The sequence below is a fragment of the Oryctolagus cuniculus genome, chromosome 1 (genome assembly GCF_964237555.1).
Source record: "Oryctolagus cuniculus chromosome 1, mOryCun1.1, whole genome shotgun sequence".
In the NCBI taxonomy this organism is placed as follows: domain Eukaryota; kingdom Metazoa; phylum Chordata; class Mammalia; order Lagomorpha; family Leporidae; genus Oryctolagus; species Oryctolagus cuniculus.
This window is the reverse complement of record NC_091432.1, coordinates 212,689,100-212,710,531: the sequence shown is the minus strand read 5'-3', so window position 1 is coordinate 212,710,531 and position 21,432 is coordinate 212,689,100. Positions and strand designations below refer to the sequence as shown.

General features: G+C 45.4%; 1 protein-coding gene across 3 annotated transcripts in view; it reads left to right on the top strand.

Moving 5' to 3' along the window:
- Window positions 1–21,432, top strand: part of CTNNAL1 (catenin alpha like 1) — a 68,677-nt gene that overhangs the window by 7,999 nt on the left and 39,246 nt on the right. For all 3 annotated transcript variants that reach the window (XM_008255935.4, XM_008255890.4, XM_008255847.4), the window contains exons 2-4: window positions 8,419–8,608; window positions 15,691–15,878; window positions 19,145–19,264. In XM_008255935.4, coding sequence (XP_008254157.1) covers window positions 8,419–8,608; window positions 15,691–15,878; window positions 19,145–19,264 — 498 coding nt within the window. The remainder of the gene's footprint in view (window positions 1–8,418; window positions 8,609–15,690; window positions 15,879–19,144; window positions 19,265–21,432) is intronic.

The following is a 21,432-nucleotide window of genomic DNA, read 5'->3' as shown; positions in this document are numbered from 1 at the left end:
CCAGCACTTGGGCCATCGTCTGATGCTTTCCCAGGTGCATTAGCAGGGAGCTGGACCAGAAGTAGGGCAGCTGGGACATGAACCGGCACCCATATGGGACGTTGACGTCAAAGGTGGCGGCTTGACCCATTATGCCACAATGCCAGCCAGCACCCCTCCCCCATATTGTTTTCTATGGCTAATTTTTAAATTTGTATAATTTTGAGAATTTAAAAATGAGTTACGCCAGGAGATGAACTTCTCTTCCTGGCCTCTAGGCTGTTCCTCAGGTCCCAGGGGATTGGGCTTCATTCTTTTTTCCCACCTGGACTTCTTTACTTGATGTCTTGCCTTAGCACAAAATAATTAAGTAAACTTAAGAAAGTCCATTTAAATCAAGGGTTTACTTTGAGTTATTGCAGAGAATAAGGAAAACATCACAAACATGCAGAAAGAACAGAGATCGTAGCCATCTAACCAGTGTAATAATAGCTAATGGTTATATAATGCTATCATAGACAATCATATAATGCTTACTCTTCTGAGTATGGTGCTTGATATTTACTCATTTATTTGTTCCCATGATCACCATACAACCTTAGTGCTGTTATTATCCCCATTTTCACAGATTGAGCAGAGTCATAGACAGGTTAGGTCACTTGCCCTGTGCTCACGTACTGGAGCAGAATTCAAACCTGTGCCGCGAGGGATGGCAGAGTCCCTGCTCTGCACCGGGGGGATGGCCTGTACTCGATGCCCTTCGTTGGAAGGTATCAGGTGACGCTGTTCTCCACTCCACAGCAGACTGTGGTACATCAGGTCCTCTTTCTTGCCCCACAGATGCCTTCTCTGCCTCTTTTCTGCTTCAGTCGGGCATCCTTTAACAATCTCTAAGAGCTGTCTGTTAAGGCGGCTGCAGGTAGTGACTGCCTATTTAATATGCCTGCTATTTTTGTAGCATTATAGCTCAGATGTTATTTGGCACATCACATTTGACAAAACACTCTCACTAGCTGACTTTCCCTTGATCCTTGGCACAATCCTAGAAAGACGGGGAGGAGGGTAATGATAACGAATATAGGAAACTTCTAGTTGTATTTATGAAAGTTATATTTATTAAATAAAAGCTTTCTATAAAAATAAAAAAAAATTTTAAATGAATATAGGCAACTTCCTGGCTTGGTGACCTGGGCACATTCTTAACCTTTCAAATTTCAGTTCTTTATATGTAAAATGAGAGTAGCAACCTAATGATACATCTATTAGATACTAGAGTTGTAAGCATTATGAATTCATACATGGAGAACATATTGGCTCATGCCTGGTACTATTGTGTTTGATAAATATCAGCTAGTCTTTTTTTTTTTTTTTTTTTGCATGATAAGGAAATTGAAGTTCTATGTTAATTTTGTGAAACTGTTTATATGTATATGTATGTATAAAATAAGACTGGGATGAATTGTGCCAAAATGCTCACAGGTAGTAGAATTATGGGTGATTTTTCTTTCTCTTTAAAAAAGTGTTTATTTTTCATTTACTTGAAACAGGGGAGGGGGAAGAGAGAGAGAAAGAGAGAGGGAAGATAGCTCTTCTATCTGCTGATTCACTCCCCAAATACCTCTAACAGCCAGAGATGACCCAGGCCAAATCCAGCAGCCTGGGTCTCCTATGTGGGTGGCAGGACCCCAGGTAGTTGAGCCAATGTCTGCTGCCTCCCAGTATGCATTAGAAGGAGGCTAGATCAGAAGTGGTGGAGTCCGACTCTTAACTGGTTCTGCGGGAGTCCCAAACACTGGCTTACCCTGCTGCACCACAGTACCCACCCCTGATTTTTCTTTCTTGAGTCTTTCCTATATGCCCCATTTAAATTTTTTTTAAAAATTGTATTTATTTGTTATTTATTTGAAGGAGAAAGAGAGAGGTATCAATCTTCCCATTGCTGCTGATTCATTCTTCAAGTGCCTGCAGTAACCAGGACCGTGCCAGTCCAAAGTCAGAAGCTAGGAAGTCAGTCTAGATCTCCCACGTGGGTGGCTGGGACCCAGGTACTTAGGCTGTCATCTGTTGTCTCCAGGGTGTGCATTAACGGGAAGCTGGAGTCTGAAGAGGACATGGGACTCGGACCTAGGTACCCTGATGTGGGATGTGGGCATCCCAGTGTCTTAACTGTTTTATCAAATGCCTGCTCCCATTTTTTTAAAAAGTATTTTATTTGTTTACTTGAGAGGTAGTGTTACAGACAGTGAGAGGAACAGACAGAGAGAAAGGTCTTCCTTCTGTTGGTTCACTCCCCAAATGGCTACAAAGGCAGAGCTGCGTGGATATGAAGCCAGGAGCCAGATGCCTCTCCTCGTCCTTGTGGGTGCAGGAGCCCAAGCACTTGGGCCATCCTCCACTGCTTTTCCAGGCCACAGTAGAGAGCTGGGTTGGAAGAGGAACAGCTAGGTCTAGAACTGGGATGCTGGCACTGCAGGCAGAGGATTAACCTACTGTGCCATGGTGCTGGCCCCATCTCCCAATTTTTTTTTTTAAGATTTATTTTATTTATTTGAAAGACAGGGTTACAGAACAAGAGGGAGGGAGAGGTCTTCCATTCACTGGTTCACTCTCCATATGGCCACAACAGCCAGAGCTGAAATGATCTGAAGCCAGGAGCTTCTTCCTCCTCTTCCACATGGGTGCAGGGGCCCAAGGACCTGGATCTTCCTTCACTGCTTTTCCAGGCACATTAGCAGGGAGCTGGATTGGAGTGGAGCAGCCAGGACTTGAACTCGTGCCATATGGAATGCTGGTGCTGCAGGCTGGGGCTTTAACCCACTGCATCACAGTGCCAGCTCCCATTTTTTCTTTTTTAATAAGCAGCATGTACATAGAACTTTTGAACAACCTCCCTTTTAAAACATTTGAAACCAATTTTAGGTTATAAGTAGACCCTTTAGTAAGGAAATTTATTAATTACCATAGGTTCTCTCAGAGCCAAGTTTAAAGGCATACCTATCTCTATTTGGAGTGAACATTTTCCACACTGCCTCAAGTAAGAGGAAGACAGCCACACCTAATTATGCACTGGGGAGGATGCCTGTGATAAAAGCCAAGTGTGTGTTTGGGAACTGAACAATACTTGGCACTTCAGCCTAATTGCAGAATCTTTTCTTTATAATTGGAAATTTATAACACTATGTAAAGGATTTGATAAATAGAATCATCTTAGTCTGTGCAACTGTAATAAAAAATACTTAATAGGCTTGAACAACAGAAATTTATCTCTCACAGTGTTAGAGGCTGGGTAGTAGGAGATCAGATTGTTAGCAGGTTCTGTATCTGGGGAGGGACTTGGCCTCAAAAGTGGCAGCATCCTGTCATTTCCACTTTATTCTGTTAGTTAGAAGCAAGTGACTAAGTTTATTCTGCACTCAGGGAGAGGGGAGTGAGAGCCGACCTCTTGAAAGGAGGAATAGCATAGCATTTGTGGATGCACTTTGGGATGACCACACTGACTTCTGGCCACAGGTTGTTTATGTCTTCCCACCTGCAAGCAGCCTCCCCTCAGGCCGACCCTCCTAGACGTGCATTAGCAGGAAACGCAGGATGATGGCACCTAAACCAGGTTTTTTTTTTTTTTTTTTTTTTTTTTTTTTATCTGTAGGAATTCCTGAAGTGTTACTCCGTTCAGCTATAGGATAACATATGGTATATCCCAAACTGGTTCATGAAACAGGAAATTGGACATATGGGGGTAACTGCCACCACTTGTGTCCAAAAATGGGGACAATTGAATCCACTGCCCGGGCCCAAATTGGCTGCTCCTTGATTAAGACTCAAGTCCTGGGGATAATTCTCCAAGGCTCTTGGTGCTGCCGTCTGAGTCACCATTACCGTGAAAGGTAACCCCTGTTTGTAGCTGCATAGTTTGCTCACCCTGGTGCCTGCCTGTGGAAGCTTGGGATACAAATCTGCCTTTCATTTTTGTGTTGATCTCTCCCTTTCAGTCTGAGCAGGCGGTGTTTCTGTTGATACAATTATGTTAAGTTTGTTGGTCTCCTCTGAGCCATAGGCAAGGTAAACTCTTCTCTAACTTGTGCTTCTGTGGGGGACTGCACCTTCCAGCTTCTTAGGAAACCTGTTTTTCCATCTGAATGGTTAACAGCAGCACCCCCTCGGATCTTTCTGAGATCCTGACATTAAGATTGCATCCTCGGCCGGCGCCATGGCTCAGTAGGCTAATCCTCCGCCTTGCGGTGCTGGCACACCGGGTTCTAGTCCCGGTCGGGGCGCTAGATTCTGTCCCGGTTGCCCCTCTTCCAGGCCAGCTCTCTGCTGTGGCCCGGGAGGGCAGTGGAGGATGGCCCAAGTCCTTGGGCCCTGCACCCCATGGGAGACCAGGATAAGTACCTGACTCCTGCCATCGGATCAGCGCGGTGCACCGGTCCCAGGGTACCGGCCATGGTGGCCATTGGAGGGTGAACCAACGATAAAAGGAAGACCTTTCTCTCTCTGTCTCTCTCTCTCACTGTCCACTCTGCCTGTCAAAAAAAAAAAAAAAAAAATTGAATCGTCATACCCTAAGCATCATCTTTAGATCTTGCTGTCTTGACCGTGTACTGGATTTTATATATTTTTGCCTGGAAGCCATCTGGAGAAGATAGGACTTTTCAAAGCCAGCAAGTTCTGGCTTGTTTCTATTTAACAGTGTTTCCCTTAATTTTTCTTTTTTTCTCATACATTTTACTGTAAGCAGCAAGAAGAAACCAGGTAGCACCTTCAAAGTCTGCCTTGAAATCTTAGGTAGACCACTGCTTTCCATGTTACTGAGGATGACTTTCTATCACTGTATAACAAGGGTCCTTTTTCCCTTGAGTTTCCAATAATATTTTTTCCATTTTCCTTTAAGTTTTAACCATAGCATCTGCTATGGAATGGTGTCCCCCCAAGTTGGAGCTTTATCTCCATAGTGATTTTTTTAAAAGATTTATTTATTTATTTGAAAGTCAGAGTTACACAGAGAGAGGAAAGGCAGAGAGAGAGGTGGGGGGGCGGGTCTTCCATCCGATGGTTCACTCCCCAAATGGCCGCAACAGCTGGAGCTGTGCCGATCCAAAGCCAGGAGCCAGGAGCTTCTTCCAGGTCTCCCACGCAGGTGCAGGGGCCCAAGGACCTGGACCATCCTCCATTGCTTTCCCAGGCCATAGCAGAGAGCTGGATCGGAAGTGGAGCAGCCGTGTCTCGAACTGGCACCCATATGGGATGCAGGTGCTTCAGGCCAGGGTATTAACTCACTTCGCCACAGCACTGGCCCACATAGTAGCCCTTTTAGGTGGTTAGATCATGAAGGAATCCTCACAAATAGGATTAATACTTTTTCTTTTTGAGAATTATTTATTTATTTGAAAGGCAGGTGAGAGAGAGAGGGAGAGAGAGAGAGAGAGAGAGATCTTCCATCCACTGGTTCGCTCCCTAGATGGCTGCGACGGCCAGAGCTGGGCCAGGCCGAATCTAGGAGCTTCTTCCAGATCTCCCACGTGAGTGGCAGAGGCCCAAGCACTTGGGTCATCTTCTGCTGCTTTTCCTAGGCCATTTGCGGAGAGCTGGATTGGAAATGGAGCAGCTGGGACATGCCCATATGGGATGCTGGCATTACAAGTGGTGGCTTTTACTCACTACTGCACAACACTGGATCCCAGTATTTTTATCTTGAGGGAACCTCTTTTGTCTTCTGCCATGTGAGGACACAATGTGCCATCTATGAGGAATGGGCCCTCACTGACTCTGAATCTGTTGACACCTTGACCTTAGACTTCTAAACTGCCAGAATTGTAAGCAATAAACTTCTGTTTTTTGTAGATTACCCAGTCTCAGGTATTTTTGCTTTAGTAGCCCAATGTAAGTCACCTTTCTCAGAGGTCAGCAAGTTTCTACAAAGTTTACTTAAAGACCAATCACCTTCCATTGCCTGGTGTCAAAGCCACTGCCATATTTTAGGTTATGACATCACTCTAGACCTTGTACCAAAATCTGTATTAGTTATCTATTGATGCAGAACAAATTTTCCAGATTTGGTGCCCTACAACAGCATATATTTATTATAGCTTCTTTGGGTCAAGAATTCTGGGTGGGAGCTGGCATTGGTATAGTGTGTTGAGCTGCCACCTGTAACATAGGTATCTTATATGGGGACTAGTTTGAGTCTTGCCTGCTCCACTTATTTATTTATTTTTTTTATTTTTTTGACAGGCAGAGTGGACAGTGAGAGAGAGAGAGACAGAGAGAAAGGTCTTCCTTTGCCGTTGGTTCACCCTCCAGTGGCCACCGTGGCCAGCACACTGCGGCCGGCGCACCGCGCTGATCCGAAGCCAGGAGCCAGGTGCTTTTCCTGGTCTCCCATGGGGTGCAGGGCCCAAGAACTTGGGCCATCCTCCACTGCCCTCCCGGGCCACAGCAGAGAGCTGGCCTGGAAGAGGGGCAACCGGGACAGAATCCAGCACCCCGACCGGGACTAGAACCCGGTGTGCCGGCGCCGGAAGGCGGAGGATTAGCCTATTGAGCCACGGCACCGGCCTCCACTTATTTTATTTTTGACTTACATTCTGTTTTTTTTTTTTTTTAAATATTTATTTATTTGAAAGAGTTACATAGAAGGAGAGGCAGAGAGAAAGAGAGAGACAGACAGGCAGAGAGACAAAGACAGAGAAGGAGAGGGAGATCTTCCTTCTGATGGTTAACTCCCCAGATGGCCACAATGGAGTTGGGCCAGTCTGAAGCCTGGAGCTTCCTCCAGGTGTCCCATGTAGGTACAGGGGCCCAAGTCCTCGAGCCATTTCCCACTGCTTTCCCAGGTGCATTAGCAGGAAGCTGGATCAGAAGTGGAGCAGCTGGGATTCTGGTGCCCATATGTGATGTGGGTCTTGTAGGTGGTGGCTTTACCTGTTACACCACAGCACTGGCCCCTACTCCACTTCTGATCCAGATCCCTGCTAATGTGCCTGGGAAAGCAACAGAAGACAGCCTAAGTGCTTGGGCATCTGCATGTGTGAGACCCAGATGGAGTTCCAGGATCCTAGCTTCAGTCTGGTCTAGCCTCTGCCATTGCAGCCATTTGGGGAGTGAACCAATGGAAGGAAGCTCGCTCTCTCTCTGTCTCTCCTTCTCGCTCTGTAACTCTGCCTTTCAAGTAAATAAATCTTTAAAAAAAGAATTCTGGGGTGGCTTATTTGGTGGTTCTGGATTAAAGTCCCTCATGAAATTGAAATAAGAATGTTTGGCTGGGTCTGCAGTAATCCGAGGTGACTGGGCCTGGAGAATCTTCTCCAAAATTCACTCAGCTGCCTGTTGCCAAGAGGCAGTAGTTTCTTACCCTTGTGCAGCTCTCCCTGGTATTGCTTGAGTGTTGCTTTGTCTGTGTTCTGTTGCTGTAACAGAACACCTGAGATTGGGTGATTTATCAAGAAAAGAGTTTTGTTTTGGCTCATGGTTTTGGAGGCTTGGGGTTCCAAGATCTGGTGGCCACGTCTGGTGATGGTTTTGTGGTGTGTTGTAATATGGCAGAAGTTTGAAAGGCAGGTGGGTACATGAGGGAGAGACAAAACATGAGGGGTAGGGCCGCTGCAGTGGCGTATTGGGTAAGGCAGAGAGAGAGAGAAAAAGAACTTCTGTCCACTGGTTCCCTCCCTAAATGCCTGTAATGCTTGGGCTGGGCCAAAGCTAGGAGCTAGGAATCCAAACAAAGTCTCCCACATGTGTGGCAGGAACCTAACTGAGTCATTACTCATGCAACATTCTTTGGTAGCTTCTTTTTATATGTCAGCATGCTTCATATACTAGTTTTCTAAAACATTTTGAAGATTTGTATTTGTTTCAATGAGCTGAACTTGTCAACTTTTAAATTTTATTTCTGGGCCTGGGGGCAAGTATTTCTTTTACTTTGAGTCTGGTGCAGCAAAAGTTAGAGAAATGTAAAACATAGATTGTGAAGTATCTGGTTAATTGGGTCAACATGTATGGCACAAGGACTGTTTTGTACACCCCGTGCATCCTGGTGGCAGCAGAATGGAAAGCAAGGGAAGAGATGCAGTAGCCCGAGACGTAGTAGAGGAAGCTAGATCGGAAACTCGCATTTCCTGCGGGATCTGTGAAAGTCATGACCTGCCCACTTCCACTTTTCTCCTGTCTTTACGATTCACTGAAACATCTGGAGGGACTCTGGAACCATATGCCCCTCAAAACTTCTCTCCTGAACTTAGAATTGTAACTAATGGGAACCTTGTCCTGAGGGAGGAACGATGTGGGATGCTTTGCTGGCTGTGTGTCTCTGGTTGGGACCTCTAAAACTGTCCATTTGGTTAATGGGGGTAATCCAGTATGCTGCACTTACTTTTCTTAGCTTCTGTGACACAGCCTTTAAAAAAGATACTTCAGCAAGTTGCTTTTATCCTCTATTTTTAGATCACTACCCTTATTAATCATAAAGATAATACCAAAAAGTCTGATAAAACTCTGCAAGCAATTCAGCGAGTCGGACAAGCTGTGAACTTGGCAGTTGGAAGATTTGTCAAAGTAGGAGAAGCTATAGCCAATGAAAACCGGGATTTGAAAGAAGAGATAAATATTGCCTGTATCGAAGCTAAGCAAGCAGGTATGTGGATGTTGATCGTGAAGCTTACTTGTATCATTTTTAATTCTTGAGATATGATGATAAATTTTTGTTTCATTTGAGTAAAGATGTGCATTATGCTTTTTAACGCTCTGATTGTGGATACCTAGGAAAGAAAGGCCTGGATTAGCTTCCAGGACTATTGCACTTTTCTGGCTCAAGTCCTGAATTTGAAATAGTTACCCTTCCACTGGTTAGAATAGTGATCTGCCATCCTCCTCACCAGCCACTGAGATATGAGGGCTGCAGACACGTGTGAGGCGTGGACTTTGCCCTCAAAGGGCATCAAAGGGCTTTTATCTTACCTCCCACATGTAGGAAATGGAAATAAAACGCTACAGCAAACAAATCTTTTTTTTTTTTTTTTTAAGATTTATTTATTTGAAACAGTTACACAGAGAGAGAAGGAGAGGCAGAGGGAGAGAGGTCTTCCATCTGCTGGTTCACTTCCTAGATGGCTGCAATGGCCAGAGCTGTGCCGATCTGAAGCCAGGAGCCAGGAACTTCCTCCAGTTCTCCCAAGTGGGTGCAGGGGCCCAAGGACTTAGGCCATCTTCCACTGCTTTCCCAGGCCAGCAGCAGAGAGCTGGATTGGAAGTGGAGCAGCCGGGACTTGAACCAGTGCCCATATAGGATGCAGGCACTGCAGGCGGTGGCTTTACCCACTATGCCGCAGCGCCTGCTCCGCAAACAGATCTTAGTGACTTCCAACTTGATGGTTTTTTACAATTCTCTATGGCTGGTGACATAGGATCCTGAGGTGTTTTGAGGGCTATGAATAGTTTGTTGAAGTGTTATTAATCTATTTATTCTTTCTATAAATGCCTACTGATTGCTGGCTATTACTAGGCTTTTGAGGTTGTGGGAGTTAGTCATGTACAAATCTGTCAAAAGTCTGTCCTCATGAAACTTGCATTCTAGTGATGGAGACAGACCATAAACAATGAGTAAGTAAGTATGTAATACCAGGTGGCGACAGTTATCATGAAGAAAGAAAGTTGGGTAAGGGCAAGGAGACCCATCTGGTGCTATTTTGGAGCGGGCAGGGTTTCTCAACTTTGATGCTATTTACACTTGGAGCTGGATAATTCTTTGTCATCAGGGGTTGTCTCGTGCACTGTGGAAGGTTTAGCGACATCCTTCGTGTCTACTTATTAGCTGCCAGTAGACAAACCAAAAATGTACCCAGACATTGCTGTCTGTCTTAGGGAGTCTAAAAGGCTCCTGTTTGAGAACTACTGAGATACAAGATCTAAGGAAGGAATATTAGAGCACAGACTGCCAATGAAATTTGGATCTGCTATGCGAATGCCTGGGCAAACAGGCAAGAAGAAGGAGAACGAGTCTGGCCTTCAGGCAATGATAGGAACTTAGGACTTTGTTCTAACTATATTGGGTGGCTAGTGGGAAAATTTGTACAGGCAGTGATACAATCTCATTTGTATTTGAAAAGGATAACTATTCTGTGCAGAGAATAGATTTTATGGGGTGTAAGGGTACAGTAGATGTCGCTCCCCCTCTTCGCGGAGGAACGACACAGGACCCTGCGCTGTTCTTTCGTCTGCTCGGCCCTCCCCGGGTTTGCTGCTGGTTCTTCCCGGGTTGGCTACCGACCCTTCCACCTCCGTGGAAGGGCGGTTCCCCCTGCTGCTTTCCCCACTTCCGCGGGGGAGTGGCACACCGCCGGCCGGCTCTCTGGGGGGCTGCTCAGGTGTTATTCGGATAGATGTTCCTGGTGCATGTTGTCTCTCTCCTCCTTTATAGTCCTCTTCCGCCAATCCCAACTCTGCTACCCACACGCCGAGTACGCTGCTCTCCTCCAATCAGGAGCAGGTCCTGCTGTTCATTGGTTGAACTGGAGGCAGCTGTGTAGAAGCTGTTTTCTCCTCTCCCAGCGCCATATTGTGGGAGAGCAGATGCATAGAATAAGTCTTAATTCCAGTAACTTAGTCTAGTCCGAGTTGCTCCCAGTTGCTCCCCACAAGTAGAGAAACAAGGGGTGGTTGTGGTGGCCCGGATGATAGACAATGGTGATGTAGACTATGTGATAATATCTGAGGCAGTGGAAGGTGGTTGCATTTGGAAATATTGTCAAGATGGAGCTGATGGGATTTGTTGATGGGTTGAATGTGGGATGTGACAGTAAGAAGAATCACAGATAATTCCAGGATATGAACAGCTAGGTAAATGATTGTGCCATTTCCTGCAGTGGACAACCGCTGATGGGTTGTCAAGGGAAGGAAGTGGGTGTAATAAGGCTGAGTAAATATGGAGGGACCAACCAGGTCATACATGGTCCTGCGTGTTATGGGAGTGACGTAGGTGTTACTCTGTAGGTAACACAAAGTCACCAAGGAATTTTAAGCCAGATGAAAGACACATTATTTTGTATTAGAAATCTTTCTGGTAGTATGGAGGAAACAAATGAGAGAGGACAGGTTGAAAGAGGGTTGAGACTGAAGGGAGGGAGATTAATATGGAGACTTATCAGCTAGACCAAGACAGGACTATAAAGAGCAGGAGGAGTAGAGAAAACAGTCATTAATATAGTTGATAGACGGAACTGGGTTGTTGACTAAAGGAAATGGAGAACTCTGGGCTCACTTGGGTTTCCAGCAGTTACTGGAACAGGGGATAGGTTTTATGTGGGAAGCAGGGGACATAGCCTTTTTCTATTCATAATTTCTATTCATAATTCAAATTTCCCACTTTTAAAAAGGATTTATAATAGCTCACATTAAAAGGCATGTTCAATAAACCCATTAAAATAGGAGATAAAAATAAATGTGCTAGATACTTTGGCAAACCTGATTATTTTAACTAAGCATGAAATTTATCTTTATACTTCCTGGAAGGGAAGACAAAAGTGTGGGAAACAGCGAGTTATATAATTCTCATTGTTTGTCAAAAGGAAACAAACCAGCTTGTAAGAGGAGAAAGAGACTTTTTCCTGGCACTAAAATTATCGTGTGGGCACTCATAAAACAGACATTACATAATACAATGGACAATTCACCAGCAAATATTGGGATGTTCTTCATATTATTGTGTCTTGTAGCTATCTTGATTGAAGCAAGAGTAGGGATTTCAATCTTAATCCGTCTACTGCTAGTCATATGACATTGTGCTATTAACCATGTAATACTGTGCCATTAAACTTTTCAAAGCTTCAGGGTTCTCATCTATAAAATGGGGTTGTTTTTGTTTATAGAGGTATTTTGATGTAATGCTCAATAAATATTGTCATTTTAATTATTACTTTTTTTAAGATTGCATTTATTTGAAAGTCAGAGTTACAGGGAGGGAGGGAGGGAAGGAGGAAGAGAGAGAGAGAGAGAGAGTCTTTCGTCCACTGGTTCACTCACAAGATGGCTGCAATGGCCAGTGCTGGGCCAGGCAGGAGCCAAGAGCTTCTTCCAGGTCTCTCATGTGGGTGGCAAAGGCCCAAGTACTTGGGCCATCTGCTGCTGCTTTTCCCAGGCCATTATCAGGGAGCTGGATCAGAAGTGGAGCATGAACTGGTGCCCACATGGGATGCTGGCATCATAGGTGGCAGCTTTACCTGCTATGCCACAGCGCCAGCCCCCCTACTTTTTATTCTTCCTCCCCTGTGTTGAACTCTTGCACTGTATTTTTACTCTTTACTTGGCAACCAAGCAAGGTTTAGATTTCATTTGAAAGTTTAGTAAATAGCTGTGTTTGGTTGACTTTTGGATTTTACATTAAGATATAACACGGGGGCTGGTGCTGTGGTATAGTCGGATAGGCCTCCACTTGCTGCGCCAGCATCTCCTATGGGTGCTGACTCGTGTACCGGCTGCTCCTCTTCCAAACCAGCTCTCTGCTATGGCCTGGGAAAGCAGTGGAAGATGGCCCAGCTGCTTGGGCCCCTGCACCTATGTGGGAGACATGGAAGAAGCTCCTGGCTCCTGGCTTCAGATAGGCCAAGCTCTGGCTGCTGCAGCCATTTGGGGAGTGAGCCAGTATGTGGAAGACCTTTCTCTCTGTCTCTCCCTCTCTAACTCTACCTCTTGAATAAATAAAATATATTTTTTAAGATATAACACTGGTTAGTTGAATATAATAAATTAAAAATGGCAGCCATGAAGCTATATGACAACTTTGTGGCTTTTTCAGGAAAGTAATTTCTGAACATTGTGCATTTTGAACATCTTTATAATTTTTTTAAAGATTAATTTATTTGAAAGAGTTACACAGAGAGAGAAGGAGAGGCAGAGAGAGAGAGAGAGAGAGGCTTTCCATCTGCTGGTTCACTCCCCAGTTGGCTGCAATGGCCAGAACTGTGCCAATCCAAAGCCACGAGCCAAGAGCTTCTTGCAGGTCTTCCATGCAGGTGCAGGGGCCCAAAGACTTGGGCCATCTTCTACTGCTTTCCCAGGCCACAGCAGAGAGCTGGATCAGAAGTGGAGCAGCCAGGACTCGAACTGGCACCCATGTGGGATGTTGGCACCACAGGCGGCAGCTTTACCCGCTACACCACAGCACTGGCCCCAAACATCTTTATAATGTTAAGGGAGCTTTTGCCCAGGTTGGTGGAGCTGATCCAGTGTTACCATCCTGTACTTTTGAGTTCAGTGCCTTGTTTAATCAGACAAAGGAAAGGTTAACAGTGCCCTATGGGCAGGCTCCTATGTCCTATCTTTGGTAACTGAGAACTACAGGAAATGTTAATGTTTTCCAGAGGAATAGAGGCAACATTTTCATCCTTTTAGCTATTGCTCATAGAATGTGGACAGTTAATTGTTATATGTGTCTTAAGATTTAGTTGGAAGCAGTTTTGTTCTCTGTATGTTTTGCAATCAAAACTTTGCATTGGTTACCAATTGTTGTGTAACAAATTAACCCAAGCTTAGCAACCTAAAACCACAAGCATTTATTCTCTCACATAGTTATTGAAGGACAGGAATCAGGGAGTGCTTGCCTGGGTAGTTCTGGTTCTTGTCGCTCTGTCTCCCAAGGGTGCAGGCCAGGTGTGGGCTGGGCCTCAGTTATCTGGAGGCTTGGTTGGCTGGCAGGATCTGCTTCCAGGCTCCTCTGCCTAGGTGAGCCTTCCCTGGGGGCAGCCGGCCTGAGGCCTTGCTTCCTCACCACTGTGCCTCTACTTGTTAGGGGCTGCTTATGACTTGCAGCTGACTTCCCTAAGGGGAAGGAGCGAGAGAATGTGAAGCAGTTCTTTCCTAACTAACTGCCATGGCCTCACCTCTGCTATACTAACCTGGTGGGAGGGGACAATGTAAGAAAGTGAATGCCAGCAGCTGGGGTGGTTGAGAATCATCCTGGGCCAGCGCCGTGGCTCACTAGGCTAATCCTCCGCCTTGCGGCGCCAGCACACCGGGTTCTAGTCCCGGTCAGGGCGCCGGATTCTGTCCCGGTTGCCCCTCTTCCAGGCCAGCTCTCTGCTGTGGCCAGGGAGTGCAGTGGAGGATGGCCCAAGTCCTTGGGCCGTGCACCCCATGGGAGACCAGGATAAGTACCTGGCTCCTGCCATCGGATCAGCGTGGTGCGCCGGCCGTGGTGGCCATTGGAGGGTGAACCGATAGCAAAGGAAGACCTTTCTCTCTGTCTCTCTCTCTCTCACTGTCCACTCTGCCTGTCCAAAAAAAAAAAAAAAAAAATCATCCTGGAGCTGACCATAAACATCATCTGTTGGCAGAGCATCAGCCACGTCTAGTGGCTTATCCTGCTTGTGTTACTGTGTCATTTGAAACCTCTGTTGTCTGATATGAAGTTTATCATCTCCCTTCCCATGTACTTTCCCAGGTGTGTTAGCAGAGAGCTGGATTGGAAGTGGAGCAGCCGGGAATCAAACTAGCACTCCTATGGGAAGCTGACATGGCAGGTGGTGGGTTAACCCAGTATACCACAGTGCTAGCCCCTAACCTCCAAGCATTTCTCATTCTTCCTTTCCTTCTTATAATTGGTCAGGCACTAATTTGTGTTTTCTTTCCTCAGTATCTCCTCAGTCATCTTCTTTATAGTTCTGTGGTTGCTATCCTAATTAGTTCTTCCCACCTCATACCCACAGTTGAAATGGCTTGGGTCTCTCTGTTCCAATCCATTTTATGCTCCCAGCAGATTGATCTTTCAGAACATTGACTTTTTATCACACCCTGTGTTCTGTCTATTGAAATTCCAATACTTTTCCTCAAAATCCTTAGACTATGGGTGGATGAAACATGATTGTATGTATTCAATAGGGTGGACAAGGTTTTTGTGAGAAAACCAATGCACTATGCATGTAGGATTATTTAGGACTTTAAAAATTATCTTGAATACTTCAAGATGATGGAAACATTTTTTTTTTTTAAATTTTCAAGATCGTATAGCAGTAAGGAGGTTTGGAGAATATTATAGCCTGATTTCATCTTTGAGGAGAGCAATCATTTGTATTCTTGTGCTGATGGAGAGTTGCTGTATACAAATCAGAAGGTCAGATAGCAACAGTGAAGATGAGAATTTTTTTGTCCATCATGTGAATTCTCAGGAGGAAGGCTTTTTTTGCCCAGAGTCTAGGCTGACCAACAGACACTCTTGCTTGTTGTTCTTCTGTGTTTATCCCTCGGGGCCCAGTGTCTCATCTTTCTTCTCTCCCTGGACGTCCCTAAAAATGCAAGTCCCCTGAGGTTGTGGTGACTAGTGGGGACTCCTCTCCTGCCCCTGGCCCTGCACCCACCCAAGCCCTGGCACCTGCTTACTGCTTTAGTTTCAGGTTCTTTTCTTTTTCTCTAATGTCTTTAGAGCAGAAGGCTTTTAGCTTGTGTAGTTGGTCATACCATTGGAAACAAAATTTATCTTGCTTTTCAGACAGGGCAAAGGCAAACATTCGCCATGTTCTTGAGTGTGCTATTATGTTTGTCATTGCAAAGCTTTCTAGGGTAATCCCCATGATGATCGAAGCAAAGCTGTTTCTTGTTCCTGAAGCGAGACTCCAAAGCTGAGTTTCTCCCCATCATGCATATTGCCTTGACAATTAGATGAAAGTCGGGATTTTAGTTTAATTGTGTCTTATTCCCAATTTAACTTCCCCATCCCCTTTCTCTTAGGAGAAACAATTGCAGCACTTACAGATGTAACCAACTTGAATCATCCAGAATCTGATGGCCAGATCACAATTTTTACAGACAAAACAGGAGTTATAAAGGCTGCAAGATTACTTCTTTCTTCAGTAACAAAGGTGTTGTTGCTGGCAGACCGAGTCGTCATCAAACAGATAATAGCATCAAGAAATAAGGTATCTGCCTTTCTGTTGTTGCTATACTTTGGTCTTTCAGAGTTGTTCAGAAATTTTTGTAGCTTAATTGGTAGTCTGGTGATGGTTTTCTATTATAATTGTTTATAACTCTAAATGTCTGTAACTTAAGTGTTTCTTCTACACCTATAATTGCTGAATTTTTTAAAAGATATATTTATTTATTTATTTGAAAGGCAAAGTTACAAAGAGTCATAGCCACGGGGGGGGGGGGTCTTTTGTCTGTGGGTTCACTCCCCAGATGGCTGCAATGGCTGGAGCTGGGCCATTCCCAAGCCAGGAGCCAGGAGCTTATTCCTGGTCTCCCTTGTGGGTACAGGGACCCAAGGACTTGGGCCATCTTCTACTGCTTTCCCAGGCCGTAGCAGAGAGCTGGATCAGAAGTGGAGCAACCGGGTTTCAAACTGGTGCTCAAAGGCCATTTTTTAAAAACATTTATTTATTTATTTATTTGAAAGGCAGAATTACAGAGAGACAGAGACAGAGGCAGAGAGAGAGAAGTCTTCCACCCGCTGGTTCACTCCCCAAATGGCTGCAATGGCTGGAGCTGGGCCCATCCGAAGCCAAGAGCCTGGAGCTTCTTCTGGGTCTCCCACATGGGTGCCAGGGACCAAGGACTTGGGCCATCCTCCACTGCTTTCCCAGGCACATTAGCAGGGAGGAGGATCAGAAGTGGAGCAGCTGAGACTCAAATCGGTGCCCATATGAGATGCTGATGCTACAGGCGGCGGCTTTATCCACTGTGCCGCAGCGCCAGCTCCAAGGGCCTAAACTTTTGAATGCAAATAATATTTCTTCTCAGAAAGTCATTATCCCCTTGTTGAGGCTTATTGATAGAAGCCTTAATATTTTTAAAGAGAAAGCTTAATTCTTTAAAGATTTAATTTGTTTGAGAGGCAGAGTAACAGAGAGAAGAGACAGAAAAGTGAGAGAGGAAGCTTCCATCTGCTGCTTCACTCCTCAAATGGCTATAATAGCCAGGGCTAGGCCAGGCTAAAATCAGGAGCCAGAAACTCCATCCTGGTCTGCCACGTGGATGGCGAAGACTCAGCTACTAGGGCCATCATCTGCTGCTTTCCTAGGAACATTAGTAGGAAGCTGGATCAGAAGTGGAGCAGCTGGGAATCCAACTAGCCCTCTGACATGGGATGCTGGCATCACAAGCAGCTGCTTAACACACTGCACTATCATGCTGACCCTAGTAAAGTTTAAATATGTGTAATGTTTGGAAGAACAGCCAAGCACCATGGTGATGTCTATGATAGAAACCTAGTTGATAAAAATGCTGAAATATTTCTTAGTTTTCCAAGTCAGGGGGTAACAATGTATAAGCTTAAGATAAAATTAAATAATCTGAAACCATAATTATTCACAGTTAAAAAAAATTCTGTATGTGTAAACTGTGAATATTGCTTAATAGTTGTAGAATTTAGTGAATGGATTTAGGGTTGGGCATCGTGGTGCAGCAAGGTTAAGCCACTTCTTGGGATGCCCTATCCCATACCAGAGTACTCGTTTGAGTCCTGGCTATTCCATGCTTCACCGCCAGCTTCCTGTTAACACACACAGGAGGCAGTGCATCATGGCCTAGGTGCTTGAGCTTCTGCCACCCACAGAGACCTAGATGGAATTCCTGGCTGGTACCTGTGGCCTGGCCTACCCTGGCAGTTGCTGGCATTTGGGAAGTGAGCCAGTAGATGGTAGATGGATGATCTCGATTTCTCTCTCTGTGTCACTCTACCTTTCAGAAAAACAAAAACAAATACAAAAACAATGGATTTAAACTCTTCCAGTCCAAAACTCTTCTAGTCTCTCAGATAATGCCCCTTGATTGTCGGGGAACCCAGGGCACAAGTGATCCCTTCCTTCTGTGGAACTCTCCCTAGGCAAAGGGGAGGGCATTCATCTGTGGAAGGCATTGTCCCCCTAGGGTTTGAGGACAGATGTGCCTAATGAGTGTTGAATGAATACAGAAATGTTAGTTTAGGAGCTGGCACTGTGGCACAGTGCGTTAAAACCCCAGCCTGCAGCACCAGCATCCCACACGGATGCTGGTTCAAGTCCCGGCTGCTCCACTTCAGATCCAGTTCCCTGCTAATGTGCCTGGGAAAGCAGCAGAGGATGGCCCAAATGCTTGGGCCCCTGCACCCAGATGGGAGACCTGGAAAAAGTTCCTGGCTCCTGGCTTTGGATCAGCTCAGCTCCAGCCATTGCAGCCATTTGGGGGAGTGAACAGCAGATGGAAGACCTCTCTCTCTGTGACTCTGTCTTTCAAATAAATAAAATATATCCTTTAAAGAAATATAAGTTTAAACATAAAAAGAAACCGGAGAGGTGGTTCAGGCAGTGCCTGAGGAATAGCAGCCTTCCTGTCTGTGAAAGACAGAGGCTCTGTCCAGTGCAGGCCCAGTAGGCCTTATCTGTGCTGGTTGCTTGGGCTTCCTGAGCTGCCAGGGCAGATTAACACTGCCAAATAGCCATCACATCCTCATTAAAAGTAAGTAAACACAGGATATCTGTGTTTTTTTAACCTATCATAGTCAGACTAAAACTAATCCAGTACTGTTATTTTAGAAAAAAATATTTGAAAATATGTTTCACATCTATTTACTTTACTTCAGGAAAGCACATCACACAGTCTGCTGACCCTGTGACAGACCCACACTCCCCACTCCCTCCCACCACCCAAAGCTTCTTGGAGATTCGTGTATTCCACGCAGGCAATCCCTGGCTCATCCAACTCTCTTCCTGCTCTTAAAGCCGGGGCCTCCCTTCCCACTCCTCACTCTGTGGATGACCTTCCTTCCACTTTCCCAAGCTGCCCAGGGCTCCTCGGAGTCTGGCTCACTGCACCCTAAAGCCTCTGTGGGTCGCTGTCCATCCCAGCCCTTCCTGTTCTGCAGATTCGGTTTCTGTCATCCTGCCCTTTCGCACCTTTGCCAGACAAGGTTACGTAAACAGTCTCTTCTTTGTGTATTTCATCATTTCTTTGCCTCTTTATCAGTTTGCTTTTTGGGTGAGCCCATCTCTTTTTCCTAAAGAAGAACTGATTCCCTTAATGATCCTAACTTTTAAATCTACTTGTGCTTCTCTGAGCCCCTCTTCCTCTTTCTTCTTTTCTTGCTCCTTTATCTCAGCTTTCTCCTGAAATTTGCAATTTCCCCTTTTTAACTCTCTTTACTCAGTGTTTACTGTCTCAGACACTCTCACATCTATTACCTAATAGCATGGAATTCTCTGTTTTGCAGGTTCTGGCCACTATGGAACGGCTAGAGAAAGTGAATAGCTTTCAAGAATTTGTCCAAATATTCAGTCAATTTGGAAATGAGATGGTGGAGTTTGCACACCTAACTGGAGATAGGCAAAATGTATGTATTTACCACATCTTAAAATGTTCTGATAAATGCATCCTTTTTAGTTTGGATAAAAGTGGGATCTGCAATTGTTTGGGGTTGGTTTCTTTGCTTTTTAAATCTCTGACTTTGATCTTGAAATAATTTCATAAATAAGCCAGGATAAAGTAGGTCGATCTCTGTCTTTTTTTGCACACATATCATGGTTAAATATGTTCCTGCCTCACGTAGCAGGCAAGGTCAAACCTGCCTGCAAGGCCCACCTCGAGTACTTGTTTTGTTCATATGTATTCTTCCCGGGTTTTGTTATATGTTTGTATTATTGTCACTGCATTATGTTAATAGTAATAACCCGGCCAGCGCCGCAGCTCACCAGGCTAATCCTCCACCTGCGGCGGTGCCAGCACCTCGGGTTCTAGTCTCGGTTGGGGCGCTGGATTCTGTCCCGGTTGCTCCTCTTCCAGGCCAGCTCTCTGCTGTGGCCAGGGAGCGCAGTGTAGGATGGCCCAAGTCCCTGGGCCCTGCACCCCATGGGAGACCAGGAGAAGCACCTGGCTCCTGGCTTTGGATTGGCGCAGTGCTCCAGCTTTAGCAGCCATTTGGGCGGTAAACCAATGGAAGGAAGACCTTTCTCTCTGTCTCTCTCTCACAGTCTAACTCTGCCTGTGAAAAACAAAACAAAACAAAACAAAAAATAGTAATAACCCAACCCATTCTCAGTTTGCAGTCTGTGTATTAAGGACTTAAGCTACATGATCTTGTTTAATTCTTAAGCCACCTGTTTGAGGCAGATGTTGTCATTACTGTTTCACATATGAGGAAACTGAGCCTGCGAGGATGATATGCTTTCCCAAGGTCACTGCGCTGGAAGCTTGAGCTAAGTCACGTGTGATTCTAAAGCTGTAACGTGATACTGGCTCTTCGCAGCTCTGTTCCCCAGCTCAGAGTGTAGAGAGGTAGAAGACTGAGTTTTTCTTGGGTGTCTGTGCGTGAGTCCATCTTATCAGAAAGTTGAGCAGAACATAACTGACCGTGAAAATGCTTCTGGGTATTGCCCAAAAGATACTAAGTTTCTTGTGTTTTTTGGTAAATGTTTATTTATTCAAAAAGCAAAAGTGACTGAAAGAGAGAGAGAGAGAGAGAGAAATAGATATCTTCCAGAGAGAGAGAGAGAGAGAGAGAGAAATAGATATCTTCCATCTGCTCTTTCACTCCCCAGATGGCTGCTATACCTGGGGCTGGGCCAGGCTGAAGCCAGGATCCTGGAGCTCCATCCAGGTTTCCCACGTGGGTGTCAGGGATCTAAGTACTTAAGCCATCATCTGCCTCTTCTCCCCACGTTAGCAGGAAGCTGGATCAGAAGCAGAGTAACCAGGACTCAAACTGGCACTCTGATATGAAACGCTGGCATCACAAGTGGCAGCTTAACCCACTTTGCTACAATGCTAGCTTCTGCTCTCTTAGTTTTGATAAGTACTTTCCTATTGTAGCTGACACTGGGGAGATGAGTATTGGCCTGGAAAATGGCACACTGGGTAGTGGCGTTGGTCTGTAATTCCTAAGCTCTCTCCTTAGGCACCTTCCGGTTTCATTTTCTGTTCTGCCACATCTTTCTCCTCCTCCTCCTCCCTCTTCGTTCTCTCTTCCCTTTCCCTTCTCTCCCCCTCTCCCTCCCCCTTTCTTCTTCTCCTTTTCCTTCTCCTCTCCCTCCCCTCTCCTCCCCTTCCTTCTCCTCCTCTTTCCCCCTCCTCCCTTCTTCTCCTTCTCCTTCATTTATTTATTTAAAAGGCAGAGTTACAGAGAGACAGAGAGAGAGAGAGAGAGAGAGATCTTCTATCTGCTCGTTTACTCCCCAAATGGCCACAACGGCCAGGGCTGGGCCAGTCTGAAGGCAGGAGACTGGAAATCCATCCAGGTCTCCCATGTGGGTGGCAGTGGTCCACTTTTTTGGGCACATTAGCAGGGAGCTGCATCGTAGTGGAGCAGCCGGGACGTGAACCAGTGCCCATATGGGATGCTGGCATTGCATTGGATTAACCTGCTTCACCTCAACGCCAGCCCCAGCATTCTTCTTAATAAATAATTTTTCTTTTACTTCTCTTTCTTTTTGCTTCCTTCCTCCACTCTCCCTCCTACAAAAATGACTGGCTTGAATGTTTTATAATAGTAACAGCTTGTCATCC